The sequence below is a fragment of the Condylura cristata genome, unplaced genomic scaffold (assembly GCF_000260355.1).
Source record: "Condylura cristata isolate star-nosed mole 26May11 unplaced genomic scaffold, ConCri1.0 scaffold00036, whole genome shotgun sequence".
Taxonomy (NCBI): Eukaryota; Metazoa; Chordata; class Mammalia; order Eulipotyphla; family Talpidae; genus Condylura; species Condylura cristata.
This window is the reverse complement of record NW_004567137.1, coordinates 4,620,491-4,640,453: the sequence shown is the minus strand read 5'-3', so window position 1 is coordinate 4,640,453 and position 19,963 is coordinate 4,620,491. Positions and strand designations below refer to the sequence as shown.

Genomic DNA, 19,963 nt, shown 5'->3' with positions numbered 1-19,963 from the left:
AAATGGAATGGGGAAAAGAGGGAGAGTGAGAGGGTCTGATTCATTTCAAATTAACTACAAAATTCAGAGATAGCCCAGGAATTAACATGCTTGAAAACAAACAAAAAAAACTCATCTTCTAGCTCAGTGCTTCCCAAAGGTAGTTGCATATTTAAAAATAGTCTGATGTGCAAACCAAAGAAACCAAAACCTGTAGTGGTGGGACCCCAACAGTAGTAGTTGTTAAAGCTTCCAGAAGATGCCACTTTGCAGCCACACATGAGAACCACTGTGCTAGAGCGCTTCTCCAGCTGCCTGTCATTGTATAGCTCTCCTCATTTATGTATATTTAGAAATAAAATGATAAGGTTATTATCTCTGGAGGCTTCAAAAAAGTTGAATAATGAAAAAATTTTAAAATATGCTTTGTAAATTGGTATAGCCTCTATGGAAAATGGCATGAAGACTCCTCAAAAAACTAAAATATAGAAACACCACATGATCCAGCTGTTCCACTCACTCCCAAGAATTTATTTGAATTGAAGAAGAAAACACTAACTCTGAAAGATATTTGCACCTCTTGGTTCATAGCAGTATTATTCACAATAGCCAAGAGCTAGTAACAACCAAAATGACCATTGACTAATGATTATATAAACACACACACACACACACACACACACACACACACACTGGAATATTATTCAGCTATAAAAAAGACAAAAATCTTGCCTTTCTGACAACATGGATAGAACTTGAGGTGGCTGATTATGTTACATGAAATAAATCAGAAAATGAAGGACAATTAATTATAGGATGGTTTCTCTCCTATGTGGAATATACATAAGCAGAGAAAAAACAACTAATCAAACACAAAAAGGATAATGTTCATGCTACAAGGTGGTATAAAAATAAGGCAGTTTTGGGCCCTTCCTGGTGGTGCAGCGTGTTAAAACACTGCACTGAGAAGCTTAAGCCACTTCTGCATGAGTTTGAACCCGCCTGCCCAGGGGGGATCCCCATGGAGTGGCAGACCTCTCCTGGCCTGCCCGCTGCTCCCCTCAGCAGTGTATTTCTTCAATCTGCCTGTTCTGTTCCCCACTCTGTCCCTGGTGAGTCCTCTCACCCTCCGCATCTCTGGCCTGTACCCCAGTTCTGTATGAATAAATAAATCTTAAAAAAAAAAATTTAATTTTTTAAAAAAGGCAGTTTTTAGCGAAGGGAGGGGGGGATGAAGGGAAAGGGCTCAACATGATGGTGTGAATGGCACTGGAACTTGGTGGTGGGTGCAGTGAGACATAACAAGGTATGAAGCTAAACTCCTGAAATACATATAGTATTGTAAATCAATGGTAATTCGAAAGCAACTTATTTCTTTTTCAAAAAAATTCTCTCCTGGGGCCCTCCCTGGTGGCGCAGCGGGTTAAAGCACTGCACTAAGAAACTAAAGCCACTTCCGCATGAGTTCGATTCCCGCCTGCCCCAGAGGCGAGGCGACCACATGGCGAGGCAGACCTCTCCTGACCCGCCCACTGCTCCCCTCAGCAGTGTACTTCGTAGATCTGCCTGTTCTGCTTCCCGCTCTGTCTCTGGTGAATCCTCTCGCCCTCCGCATCTCTGGCCTGTACCCCAGTTCTGTACGAATAAATATAATAAATCCTAAAAAAAAAAAATTCTCTCCTTTCCTCATTCACTTTGAATAAGAAAACAGAAATTCTTGAACTTATGAGAATCAATAAATACCAATTGACAATAGAAGTCTTTAAAAAAAAAGCTTGGAAGGTAACTACTGACTTAATCAGGTTTAGAAAAGAGCAATAATACACAAATCTAAGACTGCAGCCAAATATCCTTGGCAACTGAATTAGGTGATAATAAATGTAGGATCATTTTTACCCTTTGTATTTCTCCAGGTTGAATGAATAGAGAGTTTTGAAACATCTTGGAAACTACAGGCAAATTAAAAATCTATCCCATAAAATGGTCACTGCCTCCTCCTCTCTTGCCATTTTCTTCTTTTATTTATGAGATCCAATATTGTCTTCTCCATGAGTTTTTAAGTCAACTCCATTGGCCATGGTCTAACTGAGACTAGTGAGTCAACTTATAAAATGTTTTAATAATAGACTTAAAAAATATATCAGTGCTAGGTTTACAGAAAAACTGAGTTAAACACATTTCTTCAGACCCCAACCCTTCCTTCAGTTTCCTGTGTTAGGAACATCTTGCTTTAGTGTGGTACTCTTGTTATAGTTGATGAGCCAGTGTTGATACATTATGATGAATTAAAAGCCATAATAACATCAGCGTTCATTCTTTGTGCTGTAGAGAAGATACTAATTTTTTTTTAAAGATTTTTTTTAAGACTTATTTATTTATTCATACAGAACTGGGGTACAGGCCAGAAATGTGGAGGGTGAGAAGATTCACCAGAGACAGAGTGGGGAGCAGAACAGGCAGATCAAAGAAGTACACTGCTGAGGGGAGCAGTGGGCGGGTCAGGAGAGGTCTGCCGCGCCATGTGGTCACCTCCAGGGGGCAGGCGGGAATCGAACTCATGTGGAAGTGGCTTTAGCTTCTTAGTGCTGTGCTTTAACCCGCTGCACCACCAGGGAGGGCCCGAGAAGATACTAATTTTTAAAAATTTTTCACTGGCCTGTCATGATCATGTATTCTGTTTATTGTATGACATCATCTTCATAATAAATAATAACCACATACCAAAAACTAAAAATTCCTCGCAATTTCTCCAGGTCCCCAGTTATCTTTTCCCTAGGCAACCAGAAAGTAGGACTTAAAGCAGAATAACAATTTTGACTTATTTTTTCCTCTTCATTAAGAATGCTCACTTTCTGTAATATGCACCCCAAGAGTGTCTGAACAGTAATTAATACTAATCCATGCCGTCTGTGAGGAATTCTGAACAGTTGAGAAAGAAAGCCAAAAGTAAACAAAAGCAGTTTCACCCCAGTTAGCTTACGTCACTGAGAGAGGAAGGTTCCCAACTGGAAGGACAGAAAGCAACTCTTACATGAATGAATCCCATTAGGATTTTGATCTCCACAGGGAATGTTTGCTGAAATTCCCACCAGGGATGATGGAATATAGAATATTTTATTTTGTATAGAAGTTTGTAGAAAGGAAACAAGAAACAGAGGGCCCATGAGGGGTTCAAGCCCACTGTCCACGTCCCTCTCGCCCAGCAGTGTATCATTCTATTTCCCTGAACCTACAGTTGCTACCAAGTCACCTTCCTGGATGTCACTGCTTGTGGATGTGATACTCATCAGCACTTGATACACACAAAGGAAGAGCCATGCTGATAATTCAGCTCTTCCTGTTCCCCCAGAGGGGCATTCCCTATGCACAGCCAAGTCCACCCTGAAAGTGTCTAACACTTTTCAAATGCGCTTTTATTTCCAGCCAACTACATATGGCCTATGCGACTGGCCTGATAGAGCCAAGTCAGGGCTGTCCCTCAGCCAGCTGGCAGCAGGTGCGGCTGCAATCTGTGACAATGAAGACAGCACTTCAGTGGAGCAGGCACCTTCCCCAGAGACGCCTCAGAGCCGAGTGACAGCCTCGGCCTCACCACCAGATGCTCCTCCGTGCCAAGCGTCAGCCAGAGGACCAGACCCGAGGGCACTGCATTCAAAGTACTTTTTTTTTTTAAGATTTATTTATGCATACAAGAACTGGGGTCTAAGCCAGAGTTTTGGGGGGGTGAGAGAATTCAGCAGAGACAGAGTGGGGAGCAGAACAGACAAACCTACTGAAATATACTGCTGAGGGGAGTAGCGAGTGAGATAGGAGAGGTCTGCTGTGCCATGTAGGTCAGTTCCCTGCTGGGGATCAAACTCGTGGTGCAGTGGCTGTAGATAGCTTGCCACTGATGTCTTTCACCCTGGTGCCAACAGGGAGGCCCCTCAGAGTACTGGTTTTATTTCTGCTTTATTGACTTATACGTCAGTGTTTCTCCCTTATAAAAGGCCACAGGTTATTTTTGAAATAGCTAACATATTTCAATGATAAACAAAATAAGTCAGAAGGAGAAAGACAAATAAGGGATGGTGTCCTTTATATGTGGAATGCAATGCTAGAAACAACACAAAGGTTCAGACAAAACCAAATCAGTAACAAACCCTAGAAAACTGACTATGGAATCAAGATTACAAGAGGAGGAGGAGAAACATGAACTATGGTGGAGGATGTGGGTGCCGTGGTGGTGGTATGTGGTGAGGTTCCACATAAGAGATGTGATCCTATGACTCTAAGTCACATACAGTGTTGTAAACCAGTGACACCAATGAAAAAAGAAAACCAGCTAGCACATTTAAAACACCGACAACTCAAGAGGAAACAAAATGAGCAAAGCAGTTTGCAAATTGAGATACATACTTATATGGAAGTGAAAAGCATTAGCTACTTACCCTCCCATCTTGCAGTCCCCAGTGCCACCTTTCCAGGCCCGGACGTACTTCGGATTGGCCCACAGAGACACCGGATTAAAGGTGCCACTTGCAAAATAAGGTCCCACGGGGCTCAAGATGACAAAAAGTAGGGCTTTGGTAGGCTTCTTGACTCCAAGAGAGGGCTGCAGTCAAGGAAGAGTACATACAAGCGTTCATTGAATGAAGACTCCAGTCTTAATGTCTAGGCTAGATCTGTTTAACTATCTCCATGGGCCACCAAAACCAAGAGCTGGCCCTTCTAAACTTGAATGACACAAAGCCTCTCTTTTGGTCTCTTCAGAGAAGGGAGGGCTTCAGTTTGATTTTGGTTTGCTTTCTGAGTTACTATGATCATAAAGGAAAAGTTAACATTATTTTGTTTGCAGGGTCTTTAGAGGAGTGCCATATTTTAATGACTACCTGTATGACACATGTCAAGGTTACAGTGATACAAACTGAGAAATGGGAGACCCCCAGACCTCTGGTTTTAGTCTTTTGGGGTGAAATATGTCAACTTATCTAATCTTCCTGACTCAGGCTGAGGGACTCCAGCAGGAAATCGGGCTCCAGTCAGGAGTCACCCTGACTGTGGCAGATACCAGAAGGCTAGAAAGCAGCTTCTCTACAGGTACAGCCATCAGGCCAGATAAACATTCCCAAATAAGGCAGAGAACAGTGGTCTCAAGAACCAGGATCATGAATGGCAGCAGGGAGATGGGCTTTCCCACAAACACTGAAAAATCATAAGTCATCATACAAAACCATACAAATGCCTCCAGGCAAAAGCAACTGTAAGTCACTGACTGTGGATTATTTACCAGGAGGAGAGATTTGAGACTGAAAGCATGGAAGCTGACATATCAATTGCAAAGGTATAAAGGATAGTTTGGGTGTCTTAAGACCCCAGGAAGTCAGGAGACAAGGCACAGCTTCAGCACTTTGAGTCCTGGGATTGAAAAATGAGGGTACAGTCTGGTCCTAAGAACCTGGTCTGGCTGGATGGAGTGGATTTTGTCACAGAAAGGTGAGTTAAAAAAAGAGATTCGTTTGAGGCTTTCGTCATGTTGGATTAAACTGTCTGAGAGTATATTTGGAGATTATTTGGTCCTCTACCTCCTGCTACCTACTGGCCCATGGTTCCTCAACCCAACCTGGGATCAGGTCATTAAGAATCAGGCAGGCAAATATGTCCATAAACACTAAGAATGTGTTTGTACATGTGGATGCTGAGGCCATGGAAAAGGCATGCACAGCCCTCAGGGAGCGGGAGGAGGATGATTCTACCACATTCCATGTGGTCAGGACACCACCAGGCTTGGGTGGCATAGAGAGAAGATATGACAGCTGAATAGTGGATGACAGACAACCAAGCAAGAGACACAGCAAGCAAGCAACAGCAGGTTTGGGGGTTTTGCTTGTTTCTGTTTGTTCTTTGTAGAGCTGAAGAGGACCTGCCAACCAATGAAAAGTGACCTCATTTGCTTTTTTGCGTTTGTTGTTTGGGAGAATCAAACTCCAAAAAAATACATATTTTACCTTTCTTCCCACTTTGATAAAATTGACTGTCCTAGATCTGCACTTTTGCAGTTTTACTTACCTATTAGTTAAGAGTACAATCAGTGCCTTCACACTGCTTTGAAACTGAGTGTTCCAAATTTTTGTAGAGAGCCTCATGAGGAATTAAGACATGTTTCTCAAGGTGATTTAGGAATACAATGCATAGGACATAGACTCGATAATTTACAAACTTCTAAGTGTCTAAATAAAAGAGTTTATTGATGGATATTTTATTAACATTCCCATGAATGCCTGCAATTCTTGAACTCAACGCAGGTGGTTTTTGCAACCTGCATTATACTAAAAATAAAAAGCCATAACTCATCACCATAGAAATGGTCTTGAGATACATTTCATCTTATTCATTCCTTTCCCTGATTTTAGCTGACAGTAAGATTGCATTTTTCCACTAGGTGGTGGTAATGAAAGCGCAGATGTAAAATGGAATAATTCTATGCATTAAGTCTATTTCTAGAGAAAAATCTCAATAGACCTTAAGTGATACTTTTTTTTCCCTCAACAAGCAGGAAAATTATAGACTAGATTTTTTCAAAACTAAGAAGAAAATGTGTTTACTTGTACTAACATCTTATTTTCTGAAATTTAAGCAAGTTCCAATCATGTTTTACAAGCACCTCAAGTACTGCTGTCTGTCACAGCTTAGTCACCTTCATCCCAAAATGGTTACTTATGTCAACTGTCATTTCATCAGAAGAACTCTGACTACCGAAAATAGCCACTCTGCTTCAAGATTGAGAATAAATAGTATAACTGCTTTAGGGGAGGAAGCGTACAGATAGAGTCTGCTTCTGCTCTCAAGAGCCACTATTTGTCATTTGTCTTAACTCTTGCTTCTAATCCAAAAGTTGTAGTACTGCTACAGTTAAGAACAGTTCATTATGAAATGTGAACTTATGCCCTTAAATCATACTCAGTGTTGTAAATGTTATAACTAAGTGTTGTTAAATGAATCACAATGAATAAAATAACCACAATGACAGAGCTTCTGGTCAAATAAAGCAAAAGCCATACAAATAAGAAGAAAATATGGAAGAACAGGAGCTAAGTTTCAATAAGACTTATTTGATTTTCAAATTATTCTGTAATAAAACTTTGGATATCTCAGTGCATAAGGAAATGAATAGTTTAAAAAAAAAAACACAGAAAATGTGGAATATAAAATCTCAGAAGCAAAATGTGTAGCTTCTCAAAGGACCAGCTGACTCTGAAGTGAAAATGCTGTTGTATTAAAAAAAAAAAAGTAAACTCTACAAACTTTACAAATGATGCCTTGCAAGCAGCAAATTACCTACCTGATATTAAGTATGTGTATATTTTGCACAGAAGAATAAAATACTTGTATGTGATGGAAAATAAACAAGTAGCTTTGTAAAAGTGAAAGTGATCACTTCTTTCTGAGTCAGCTGGAAATGTCTTTAAAGCAAGGCAGGATTTCAGAGGATGACCTGAACCAAGCAGAAAGTGCACCATGAGCTAAAGAAAGTAACATCAGCCTGTTTTGGCCAGGCCATCAGGAAGCGCACTGGCTTGGGGAGGCTGTGCAGAAGCATTTTGCATCAACAAGGCAAATAAGACACTTAAGGAATAAGATAACTGGGAAAATGGGAACATTTTCCAAAAAGAACTGGTGTGACTTTTTCAATCCAAAGAACGGCCTAATTTTTTAAAATATGACAAAGAGGTTAGAGAGAAAATTTATGAAGAACGTCAGACTGAAGGACACTGCCAAGGCTGTGGAGGGACCAGTGGTCCATGTAGGTAGCTGGGGAGAGTCACAATGGGAGAGACCTCAATTTCATGCATGGTCATGAGAGGAAAAACTAATCGGTTGGATAAAAGATTTTTAAAAAACAACCCTCAATATTTATGCAGTACTTTTTGGTTACGAAGCCATTTCACCTAAATAAGTTACTATCTAATCCAAGAACCCAGGAGGGTGAGCATTATAATTTTTATTTTAAAGTTGGAAAATGTGAAGTACAAAACAAGTGGTTTTCCCAAGATTTCATTATTAATCAAATAAATATATTTTATATCATTTATTATTTTTGTGCAATATTTGATATCTCCTCTCAAGTGTAATCCCTGTAAAATTCCCACCACCAGTTCACCAGCACCCCTTCCTCTATGCCTTTCCCTCCCTGTTTTAATCCTCTCCCTCCCCTGCAGAATGTCTCTGATTTATAGTTGCCTGTCAATTTTGGTTTTTCATTTATTATTATATGTTCTTGATCTCTAATTTGGTTCCCCTATATTCCTCTTATAAGTGAATTCCTAATTCACAGCTCTTTTATGGATACCAGGTTAAAAATACATACATCTGGGCCCTCCCTGGTGGTGCAGTGGGTTAAAGCATAGCACTAAGAAGCTAAAGCCACTTCAGCACAAGTTCAATCCCCACCTGCTCTGGAGGTGACCCACATGGAACAGCAGACCTATCCTGACCCGCCCACTGCTCCCCTCAGCAGTGTGATTCATCAGTTGGCCTGTTCTGCTCCCTACTCTGTCTCTGGTGAATCTTCTCACTGCCCACCGCCCCTGAACCTCTGGCCTGTACCCTAGTTCTGTATGAATAAGTTAAAAAAAAATCTTTAAAATATATGTGTGTGTGTATGCATGTGTGTGTGTGTGTGTGTGTGTGTGTGTATATATATATATATATATATATATATATGATTTCCTAACCTAGAGAACACTCAAACCAGCATTCAACATTCCACCCTCAACCTCCTCAGCCTCAGCTCCATGTACCCCAAGCACAGACTTTCTGTCACCATGTGGTCACTACCTCACCTGGAGATGATTCCTGCACAGCTGCCTCTAGCTGGAACACTCCTTCCATCCCCACTTTCTATAGGCTGAAATGTGTGTCTTTTCCCCTCCCTTCAGCTAAGTGACTGCATTTGGAATGAGGCCCTCAAGAAGGCACTGAAAGTCAAATGAGGTCCAAAGGGCAGGACTCTAACCCAGTAGGACTAATGTCCTTATATGGAAGGGAAGGCTGAGCAAGAGTACTAGCTCCAGGCCCTGCTCACTCACCTCCCTGTCTGCTCCATCCCTCCCTTTCTCTCTTGTTCCCTCCCTCTCCACCACCTTCCTCTTTCCTCCCATTTCTTCCCCCTTACACTCCCTTCTCCTTCTTTCCCCTCTCTCCCTAAACAGAAAAAAAAGCCACAGGAGGACCTGGGTAGAAGGCAACTACTAGCCAGGAAGGGAGATTTCTTCAGAAACCGGCCCTGTTGGCACTTTGACATGCAGCCTCCAGAAAGAAGGGAAGCAGCTTGGGATACTTAAGACACCCAGTCTGCAGTTCTCTGTCATGGGCACCAGCCCATTGAGTCCTGCTGCCTCTCCCCAGGAAATGCATACCTTTCCAGCTCCAAGTAAATGTCACTTCAGGACATGAGCCCTTGACAAGTTTAGGGGCTTGTATTATGTGTTGTTGTACCATCCAGCACACCCATAAGTTTAGATCAAATGCCATGTTTTCTTACAACTCTTATGTAGTTTTTTTGCTCTTGCTAAGGTCTAATCTGCATGAAGGACAGGGGATGTTTGTCCCCTGAACACAGCATTCTGTGCTGCATTGCCAGGTGTTCACTATTTTTTTTGAAGGCTCCATCTTACTAAGATATTGTTGATAGCTAGGAAAACAACCCTTTCCTATGATGGCTATTTATCATACTTGAATTATTATTATTATTTTTTTTCAATCTGATGCTAATTCTAATATGGTGCATTGATACCACAGAGAAAAATCTTCTTCTTTCTACCACTTGTCATGCTGGCCTTTGGCTCAACAGGTAGCTAGTATGTAGACATCCATAAATACCATGGGACAAATAAATGTTCTAAGGCTTGGTACCAGTAGACCATACAGTTTATTTTCTCAGCCTTGCTCAAAGATAAAGAAATTATATATCTAACATTTGGGAAAAGAAGAATGAGTACTCAACTGTTTTAGTTTTTAAATAAGAATGGTCTTAAAAAATATTTTAAACACACAACTAAAGATAAAGAAAAAAAAACAAAAACAAACCTGTCTTATCTAAGGCAACCAGCAGGGTTAATATTATAAAGATTAAATTAGATACCTGTGACTGGCACCCAGGGCCTGATTTTTTCCCAAGCGTTCAATGAATAGCAATTGTTAGCACTACTTCTGCAAACAATAACTGATCACTATAATAATGGTAGTTAAGTTTAGAAATATGTCAGAACATTATCCACCTAAATCAAATATACCATTTTCCAACCATTTCTCTGCTCCCCTGTAGGGAATTCTTCAAGAAATTTGCACATAACTACTGTCCTAACTTCCCCTCCTTTCATCCTCTTTTGAATCCATGACATTCAGGGTTTAAACCCCACCAAATTAAACTCATTAAGGGCACCAAGCAACTCCAGGTTTCCAGACCTAGTCTTTCTCAGGTCTCGCCTCACTGTCCTGCGGGCAGGATTTGCCACTGTTGCTTGTTGCTTCCTGTGCCTAGCTGGCTTCCAGTCCACCCAGCCCTCTGGCTCTGCTTTCTCCTTCCTCTCAGACTGCTGAGCTCACTCCTTTTTATTTTCCTTTCTTCTACATGCTGGCATGTCCCCAGGGTTGGTCTTTTCATCACCATCTACAGTTCTTCCTAGTTCTTCCTTTGATAGAGTCATCCAGGCCCTTGGCTTTTGAGGCATTTGATTTTTTGAGGGGGCTGTGGTTGGAGGGTTATGACCTTTCTTGATCTTTCTACCACAATGGAAATAATGTGTGAACAAAACCAAATGTTTGTTTCTATAACTTCTGCATCACGATTAAAATTCAAAAAGCTTTTTAAAACTCAATCAAAACCCACTACTTCAGTATCAGTAATTTCTTTGAAGCCACAGTAACACTTAAATATGGTTAAGACTTGAAGGCAGAAATTTGGCTGGTTGCAAAATTAATTAAGCTTTCAATTTGCTCCAATAGAATTACATAAAAGGCAAAGTTGTATTTATCATAGAGCAACAGGCAACTGGGATCACTGTTAGAATATATAGTCATGACATAATAAGGAAAGCGGCCATCCTTCAGTCTTCTGTGTGGAATGACACGGCCACCAACAACTGTAGCCTTGATGACAGAGTCCAATTCTTCATGTCCATGAATAGTCAGTTGCAAGTAACCAGGGTGATACTCTTTACCTTTAAATCCATGGGTGCATTTCCTGCCAATTCAAGTACCTCAGTGCTAAGTTTACAGCACCCACAGCCACATGGCCACAGCTGGTGGTCCTGAACTTCAGGGTCAGTGAATACAGCCCACTAGGGACAGCAAGCAGGCTCTCTGTAGGCAGGAAACAGCCTTTGACTTGGCCTTCCTGGTGCCAGGCATCTCAAATTCCACTAAAGCTCAATCAAGCAAGGCAGAAAAAGGGTTGGTTGCAAAGGAAGAGACAAACTGTTCTTTTGAGGTATTTTACACTAATGTAGAATACCAATTAATGCCAAATACCCCCTTGAATTCCAGACTTGTACATCCATTCGCTGACTTGATAGCACCAGGTTCAGAACTGAACTCTTCATTCTAACCATCATCCCTCCAACAAATAATGTAGGATTTCAAGTTAGTGGAAAAAGCAAAACTTTAAAACAGAATTAAAGTATGAACTTGAAGTAAGGCAGATTTCTTTAAAACACATGAAAATTACAAAATATAAAGAAAACATGAATTCACTTACATGGAAATTAAGTACTTCTGTTCACCAAAAGATAGGAGAGTGAAACGGAAAGATAAAGACACAAAAGTAAATCTCAATGGTTTACAGTGCAGTTATCCAACAAAGGACTTGTGACAGACTGCGAAGCTATTTGTGTTACATGTATTTGAGAAAGGATTTATAACCAGAATATAGCAAGAAAACTAAAGTGACAAGTGAATTTTTTTAATGGCAAAAGCACTTCACAAAACGAGTTCCAATAAGCACTAAGCAAATGAAAAGGAACTCAATTATTTGTCCTCAAGTAGATGCATATTAAAGCCACAGGGAGCTAAGATTGCATCTATCAGGGTAAGAAAATACCAGCGTTAGCATGAATAAGAAGCCAGGGGAATCTTCCTACATACTTTGCTGGTGGAAGAGTGCATGAGCTGAGGGTATGAATACAACCAAACTCCAAAGAATAAAAATAGATGATAACAGTCATCCCCTATGATAAAAATATCGAAATGGACAAGAACAGTCCCAAGAAAATGTCCATTAGTAGGAGTGGTCTGATAAATAATAATTTGATTCATCACAGGCTAATCACTGCAAATAAGCTGGATTTTCAAAAGACAGACTCAAGTTTCTAGGATAATAAATAAAGGAGCTACTAATATCAAATTCATTAATAGTTAGGCAAATACAACTTAATATTGTTTATAAATAGTGGAATGAATATTGTGTGTATGTGTAATTACAAAATTATTTATTAAAACTGCTATTCTAATAAGCACTTTTCAAATTCTGTTCAGATTCTTTCACTTATGGAGGTTAATTGAGAAGGGAAAAGATGGTAAGATGTATATATATAAACAGGCAGCGAATGAAGGTGATTCTCTTCAGAGAATGTGTTACGATTACAGGTTAAATTATAAATGTGATATAAAGACTTTACAAGGTGATAAAAGGAAAAGACTTGTCTATGAAATTCATATCTTCTTAGCACCCTGTAGAGTGACCCAGAAATCTACAAGTAGATTGGTTTGCAAGCAGGTTCTTAAAATGTGAGCTCTAATGAAATTTTATACTGAAAGACTTCCAATGAAACTGGGAGAGGGGAAACTGCTGATGTGAAATGATTTTAAATGCTCTGCATTGTTCACATTGTATTGTGTGCATCCGAGACTGGTATTAACCAAAAGCAGACTGATTCTGCAGTGGAGATAAACTCCAGAAATGGGTTTAAAGTGCTCCAAATATAGAAGTTCAGAGATAACTAAATGAGAGGAATAAATTAACTTTCACAGGAGTCATGGCCAGCTTGTCTTTGAGTACCGAGGCCACACAGACCTTTAGTGGCCAGCTGGGACCTGGCCAGTGGGCTGGGCAGCCTCTGTTCTAACAGTCTACAGGGTTGTGTCTGCATCAGGATCACCCCTTCCCGATGATACTAATCTCAGCACTGATGTAATTTAAGTGTCTCACGCCTGTCACACAAAGTGGAAAGAACTAGAATGGCTGTGGAGTACTTTTAGTGCCTTGCTTGTGTGTATGGTAGTAACGCCCGTTAAGTCATAGATGTTGTCATGGACCAATGTTACATCAATAAAAGGTAAAGAAAGAAATGGGACTGACGTAAAAGGAGAAAGTGGGAGACTAGGGCCAATAACCACTGGAATCACAGAATATGTGGTTGTGCCTATGTTCGCCATTTCCCATGGCCAAGGCACCTGCACCCTGACAGAAATCGCTGATGAAGGTTGTGCGTTTATGTGTGTGAGCACTCATGCATATTCACATGGCTGTACCACCCTTAGTGGAAGTTACTAAATAAGGCAAGGTTGGATAAAACAGATGACTTAAAAACCAGCAAAACCCCTTTTTTGTGGATATAGTGTTATTGGGTATTCAGTGTTGAAATTGACAGTCACGTAATTTTAGTTTCTAGTCTGGTAAAGTAAAAATTTGGGAAGTGTTCCTATAAAATGTTGCTTTTTATCTAAATATGAGGACTTCAGGTTTTTACCTTCACTTCCAACGGAAGCAATTGATTTACCAAATGGTAACTGTTGCTTCTTTTAATTCTTATGACTTGGAAAGCTGGCTTTAAAAAAGTATTAACTTTGAGGTCCAAAGCATTATCATATATATGTAAGCTGAGAAAGTGCTACAGAAAGGAAGTACTTGGCAATATTTTTATTAGCTTTTGAATTTGGTGGGCATCAAAACCACCACCCAGATCCACTCAATAGAGTCTTACAGGGTGGGGGTTAGGTGTGAATCTTAAACAAATGTTTAATTATGGCATGAATGTAAACACTTGAGGACCATCAACAGAGAGGATTATTGCTGATTACAAATCAGACCATAAACTCAGATTCAAAAACTTCTCTCACTCTAGATTCCAAAACTCTGGAAATCAAAAGAGGTTACGAAATCACAGATGCAGGCATGTTAAATACAGACTGCTGTCTTTCATAACCTGGCATGGACATTTTTAACAAAATATTAGCACGTTAAATAGCTCAAGTCAATTATTTACTATAATCAAGTGGGATTTAGCACAGGAATGCAAGATTATTTTCATATCCCAAAATTAATCAATTAAATAATCTAATAAAAATTAAGGCAAATCCACATAATCATATCAAGAGATTTGAACAAGTGTTCAGTGAAACCCAGTGTCTATTCGTGATAAACTCTCTCAACTAATGAAGAACAAAAGAATCAGATCTTAGAGAAGGATGGACCCTCGAGGGCAGTTAGTGCTTTCCAATCAGTAACAATGCTTCAACGAAATTTAAATTCTTCCTGTCATAAAGTTAAAAAATAATATTAAAATACCCTGGAATATTAAAATGTCATACAGGTGATGTATACCACGCTTTTATGGGTGGTTTCCATGGCTTTGTACCAGTGACCCTAAAATTCTAAAATATTGACTATCTGAACTCTAAAGAAAATTTTCCCTGATGCTTGGTCTTAAGAACCAAGAGAAAAGAGTCATTCCTGGTGGGGAACTATTTCAGACTACAAACTGGAAGTTTCCACAAGAGTGAACAATGCTAATGTGATAATACCCCCAAACCCGGAGTCACTCTGTACCTCAGTTCCAATGAATGTAGGACGAATATATAGACTAGCAGATGTTGAATATGGAACCCATTCTTGATCCAGCTTCACAAGTTGCTGAATACATTCTAAAAGTTCTTCCTTGTCAAATCCCTGAAAGAATGAGAACATAACAATAACAAATACTGGAAGGTAGTTTTCCTTAGCAATAAGAAATATTCTTTATGGGAGTTTTAGATTGTTATAAAAGCAACATGATTTTTTTTTTCTGATTTTCTCCTCAAAAAGTGATAGAATGATAGATTATCTATATGCAGAAGATGAAAATGGGTGTCCGATTTCTTGCCATACCCAAGTATGAACTGTAGTTGAATTTTACACATAAATGTGACAAAACACTAAGACATTTTGAAAAAATACAAGTGGGGTCTCCCCAGTGGCACAGCGGGTTAAAGCACAGCAGTAGGAAGCTAAAGCCACTTCAGCATGAGTTCGATCCCCGCCTGCCCCAGAGGTGACCCACATGGCGCTGCAGACCTCTCTTGACCTGCCTGCTGCTCCCCTCAGCAGTGTGCTTCGTCAATCTGCCTGTTCTACTCCCCACTCTGTCTCTGGTGAATCCTCTCACTGCCCCTGAACTTCTGGCCTGTACCCAGTTCTGTTTGCATAAATAAATATTAAAAAAATATATAAGTTACCACTATCTGTTTTTTAATATTTATTTATTTATGCAAACAGAACTGGGGTACAGGCCAGAGGTGCAGGAACGTGAGAAACAAAAACATTGTGGAGAGCAGAACAGGCCAACTGACAAAGTTCACTGCTGAGGTGAGCAGAGGGTGGATCAAGAGAGGTCTGCCATGCCATACCACTGTCTTTTTAAGATAGGAAGTGATTTTTAAATAGAGACACAAAGTATGAACTATAAAGAAAGACACTAGATACAGTTTACTGAAAACTTAAGGACTTCTGTTCTTCAAACAACACAAGAAACCACAAGTTGGGTGGAGTTATTTGTGACCTATATAATAAACAAATAAGCTTAAATGGAATATGTTAACATATGCAAAAAGTCAGCAGGAAAGAGATTGATAATCTAATAGGAAAGTAGACAGGTGAAAACAGAGTCTTATATACTAGGTGGGTGACAGGTGGGCAAAATAAGTTGGCTTTGCTCACTTGGCTAGGCAGAGAAACAGACTTTCAGAGATGTGATGGGTTAAGGCAGGAAAGCATCATAAACCCCTCATCGGAACTCATTATGTCAGGATTTGATTGTCTTTTTTGCCCCTTCCTTTGCTCTGTGTGACTTTAGGCAAGTCACTTAACCTCCCCGGGCTTGAGTTTTTTTCTCTGTACAAAGGTGCAGAAAAATTGACAATATATACCATCTTGACAAGTTAGGATGAAACAGAGAAGGAATGTAAAACAACCTAACAGTCTGTAGCAAAGCTGATGGTAAATGCTACTTCCCTTTGACCCCATTTTAAAATGTTTCCTCATGATCTGTCTGTAGCGGTAGAAGGGTAAACCCACATCCAGCCCAAAGAACTTTCCCTTCTGTTACCATATTGAGGCACCTGAAGGAGGCATTATAAAAGTAGGGAAGAGAAGGCATAGTGGCTAAAATGAAGTCGTTACTTGGATTTAGCTGGGGTTCTTCAATGCACAGCTAGGGCTAGGTTCCCAAAGATTAGGTACACAGCACACAGCCCAGAAAGGCAGTCTGGTCATGTCTCAGGAAATGGAAGTGATTGAAGTCACCTCCTACCTAGTTATGATCTGGCCCCAGCCTACTTTGTGGGGAATTCTCCATAGCAAACAATATCATGGCCATAGTATAAGAGGCTTTGTTGACAACTCCTTTTAAAAATAAAACATGGAGTGGGCCCTCTCTTGTGGCTTAACGGGTTAGGAAGCAGCACTGCAAGCTGGCTGCAGTTGCTTCAGTGAGAGTTCGATCCCTAGCCCTGGAAGTGACCCACATTTTGCGACAACTCTCCTGACCCACTGCTCCCCTCAGCAGTGTACTTTGTCTATCTGCCTGTTCTGCTCCCTGTTCTGTCTCTGGTGAATCCTCTTATTGCCCCTCTACCTCTGGCTTGTACCCTAGTTCTGTATGCATAAATAAATATATAAATCTTTAAAAAAGGAAAAGTAGACAAGGATTGTATTTAAAAAATAATAATAAATAAAACATGGAGTAAAATATCAAAACACTTAATTAAATCACTACGTGCTTGCTGTTATCTAAAGCAGTCAGGCCAAATACCCCAAATACCTGTACAACACCCCATTATGTTCCCTTTCATTACTTTAATTGCATAGTCTTTAAATTTTACGTGTTTTATTTTGAGTCTTATATTTCTTCCTTACTCTTTTCTTCCATAGATATATATTAACCCCTCACAAACACTCATACAGAAGCAGAATATGGAATTACTAAAGGCAATTGGTTGTTTATTCTGTTTTTACCTCACTAATTACAAAGTACAGCAGAAATAACTTGTGTTTTTATGATTTGTACTGAGTTTTGACCTAAGTATTGAGAAGTGATTTGTTTGATGGTGTATTCACAGTGACCCATTACATGAAAAGAAATAAAAATACATTCCAAAATGGACATACCGGTAAAGTTGCTCTCTTAGCTGATCGGTACATTCTCTCCATATTGAGATGTGGCCGGAACAGCCGAATTTTATTATCTACTCCTCGGAATGCCTTCAGCCCTTCAAATAACTGAAGAGAAAAGAGAAATAAATCTTAGGGTTTAACAAAATGAAAACAACCCCTGTGTTCAAAATGTTGTAGGAGCTCATCTCCTCCATCATGGAGGATAGGACATCATCCAGAGATCCCTAAATCTAGAAAGGCCAACCACTGAACACGCTGCTTAGAATAACTGGGATAGGGGCCTTCCCTGGTGGCACAATGCATTAAAGCACTATGAAGCTATCTGAAGGCACTGCAACATGAGTTCGACCCCCAGGCTAGGGAGGTGACCCACATGGCGTGGCAGAGCGCTTCTGGCCCACTCGCTTCTCCCCTCAGCAGAATGTTTCATTCAATCTGCCTGTCCTGCTCTCCGCTCTATCTCTGGTGAATTCTCTTACCCCACACCCCCACACTTCTGGCCTGTATCCCAGTTCTTGTATGCATAAATAAATTAATCTTCTTAAAAAAAAAAAAAGAACTGGGATAAAAAGAAGTCCTTGGACTAGCAAAATCTGGTGGGAATTCAGCACTACCCCATGCTTAGCAAGAAACAACTGCTAAGTGTCCCATCAATGGCTCCATCTGAGGAAAGCTGGGATGCTTAGACAATGGAGTGGAAGCCGGAGACCCTGGGGCACCTTGCTCCTTCCATACCCTGGTCTCTTCTCATCTATCTGGCTCACTCAAACTCTGTACTATAGGGAATCTAGATGTAACCTGAACTGGTTTGGTCCCCAATGACCTAGAAACCAAGAAGATCAAGTACTATGGTTTGGCTATGTCACCTTTCACAAACAAAGCACCACCTCCAATTAACCCCAGGGGAGCAGTGAAAAGACTTTAAAGTAGGCATGCACTGGTAAATACAGAGAAAAGAGAAGAGTAATTTCAGTGGGAAGTGTTGAAACAGGCAGTCTAACTAATTAACAGAACAAATGGACTAAAACACAGTAAAGATATGGAACATTTACACAATAACAAGCTAATCCACTGGACACACACAACCCTGTGCACACAAGTTCTCTCATGTGTTTTCCAACACCTACATAATATTGAATTCAAACAACAGACACCCACACCTCATATAATTTGACTTTGGTGTAGTTCAAAAAGAGGCAAAACTACAGTGTTAGAGATACAGATAATCTCAAAAGAAAAGCAAAGAAGGGTTTCACAAAAGTAAAGAAAATGGTGCATGATAAGATACAGGATATGTGGCATGGAATGGACTAGATATGGGATACCCAGGTAGTTTATTTCTTTATTAGTCTGGTTGCTGAATAAGCAGTTTCTAAGTATTCATTATAAATGATTCCTTCCCCATAGGCCAGTATTTCTGAAAATGGGGTGCCTGCAGTAACAACCTTAACCTGACCTTGGAACTCTGATATTTGAAACTCAGGGGATGAAGCCAAAGGATATTGAGACAGGCTGATACTGCCCTATGCTTTATCACATTCCTTCTTTCCCATTTATAAGCACTTTCTCATCTCCTTTGCTCTTCACTATCCCCAGTGAAATGGGAAGGGCAGCTCCCATTCTTATTTTGTCTTTGAAGAAACCTGACCTTTGAGTGACTTATCAAGATCTCATCCAGCTTGACACAACAAGTCTAGAAACACAAGTTGCAAATGGAAACATAGATTCTCAAGTTCCATATTTAAGTGAACACAATGGGGCAGGAATGTGTTTCTAAATTATACAAATGTATAATTCTAAACAAGCTAATGGGAATGTCTTTGCATTTGTTGAGAGTTATGTCATGGGAATAGGAAGTTAGCATTTGAACCCTAGCTTCTCCTGATAGCTATGTGATCTTGCCCTAGAAATTTCACTTTTCTAAAACTGCTTGTAGGCAGGTTGCTTCTGTTGCTACTTGTTGTGAACAACTGTCATTGTGATGTAGCGACATTACTGGCATAGCTCTGTAAGCTGAAATCAATGATCTTATTTTATCCTCCTAATGACTCTATGAGATAATAGCGATCATCACCTCAATTTATTGGTAAAGAAACTGAAGCATAAAATGATTAAATCAATTTAAGACATACAACTCCCTATAGAGACAGAATGAGTCTGACTGTAGAACCTAACGTTTAACCATATTCTTTCTGACTTAAAATAGCTAAAAGAGAGGACCCATTATAATGCCTCTAGTATAAGTCACATGACAGGAATTCAGTAAATAAAAGTAGCTATGTTATTGTTATGAATATTGACTCTTACTATCTTTTAGCTCTTTAATAGGTAGGCAAGGTTTATTTTCATCACCCCAATATTCTAGGAAAGACATCTATAACACATTTGATACAGAAAATGAAATGGAAATCAAGGGAATAAGGAATGTAGTGTGTCTTGAGAAGAACCAGAGAAAGCATTCTCTAAATATTTAATATTTGCTTATAATTATTCTACTTATGCTTGAAGGAGCTTACTTAATTACATGTCATCTAATGTAATTACATAACTACATGGTATTGCTGGTTATAAAGTTAT

At 39.8% G+C, this 19,963-nt stretch overlaps 1 protein-coding gene across 4 annotated transcripts in view; it reads right to left on the bottom strand.

The window, feature by feature from the left end:
• The window catches only part of BCAT1 (branched chain amino-acid transaminase 1, cytosolic), an 83,107-nt gene that overhangs the window by 25,187 nt on the left and 37,957 nt on the right, over positions 1-19,963 (bottom strand). For all 4 annotated transcript variants that reach the window (XM_012732897.1, XM_004693207.2, XM_012732898.1 and 1 more), the window contains 3 exons: positions 17,381-17,491; positions 14,786-14,905; positions 4,410-4,573 (listed from right to left, as the gene is read on the bottom strand). In XM_012732897.1, the coding sequence (XP_012588351.1) occupies positions 4,410-4,573; positions 14,786-14,905; positions 17,381-17,491 (395 nt within the window). The remainder of the gene's footprint in view (positions 1-4,409; positions 4,574-14,785; positions 14,906-17,380; positions 17,492-19,963) is intronic.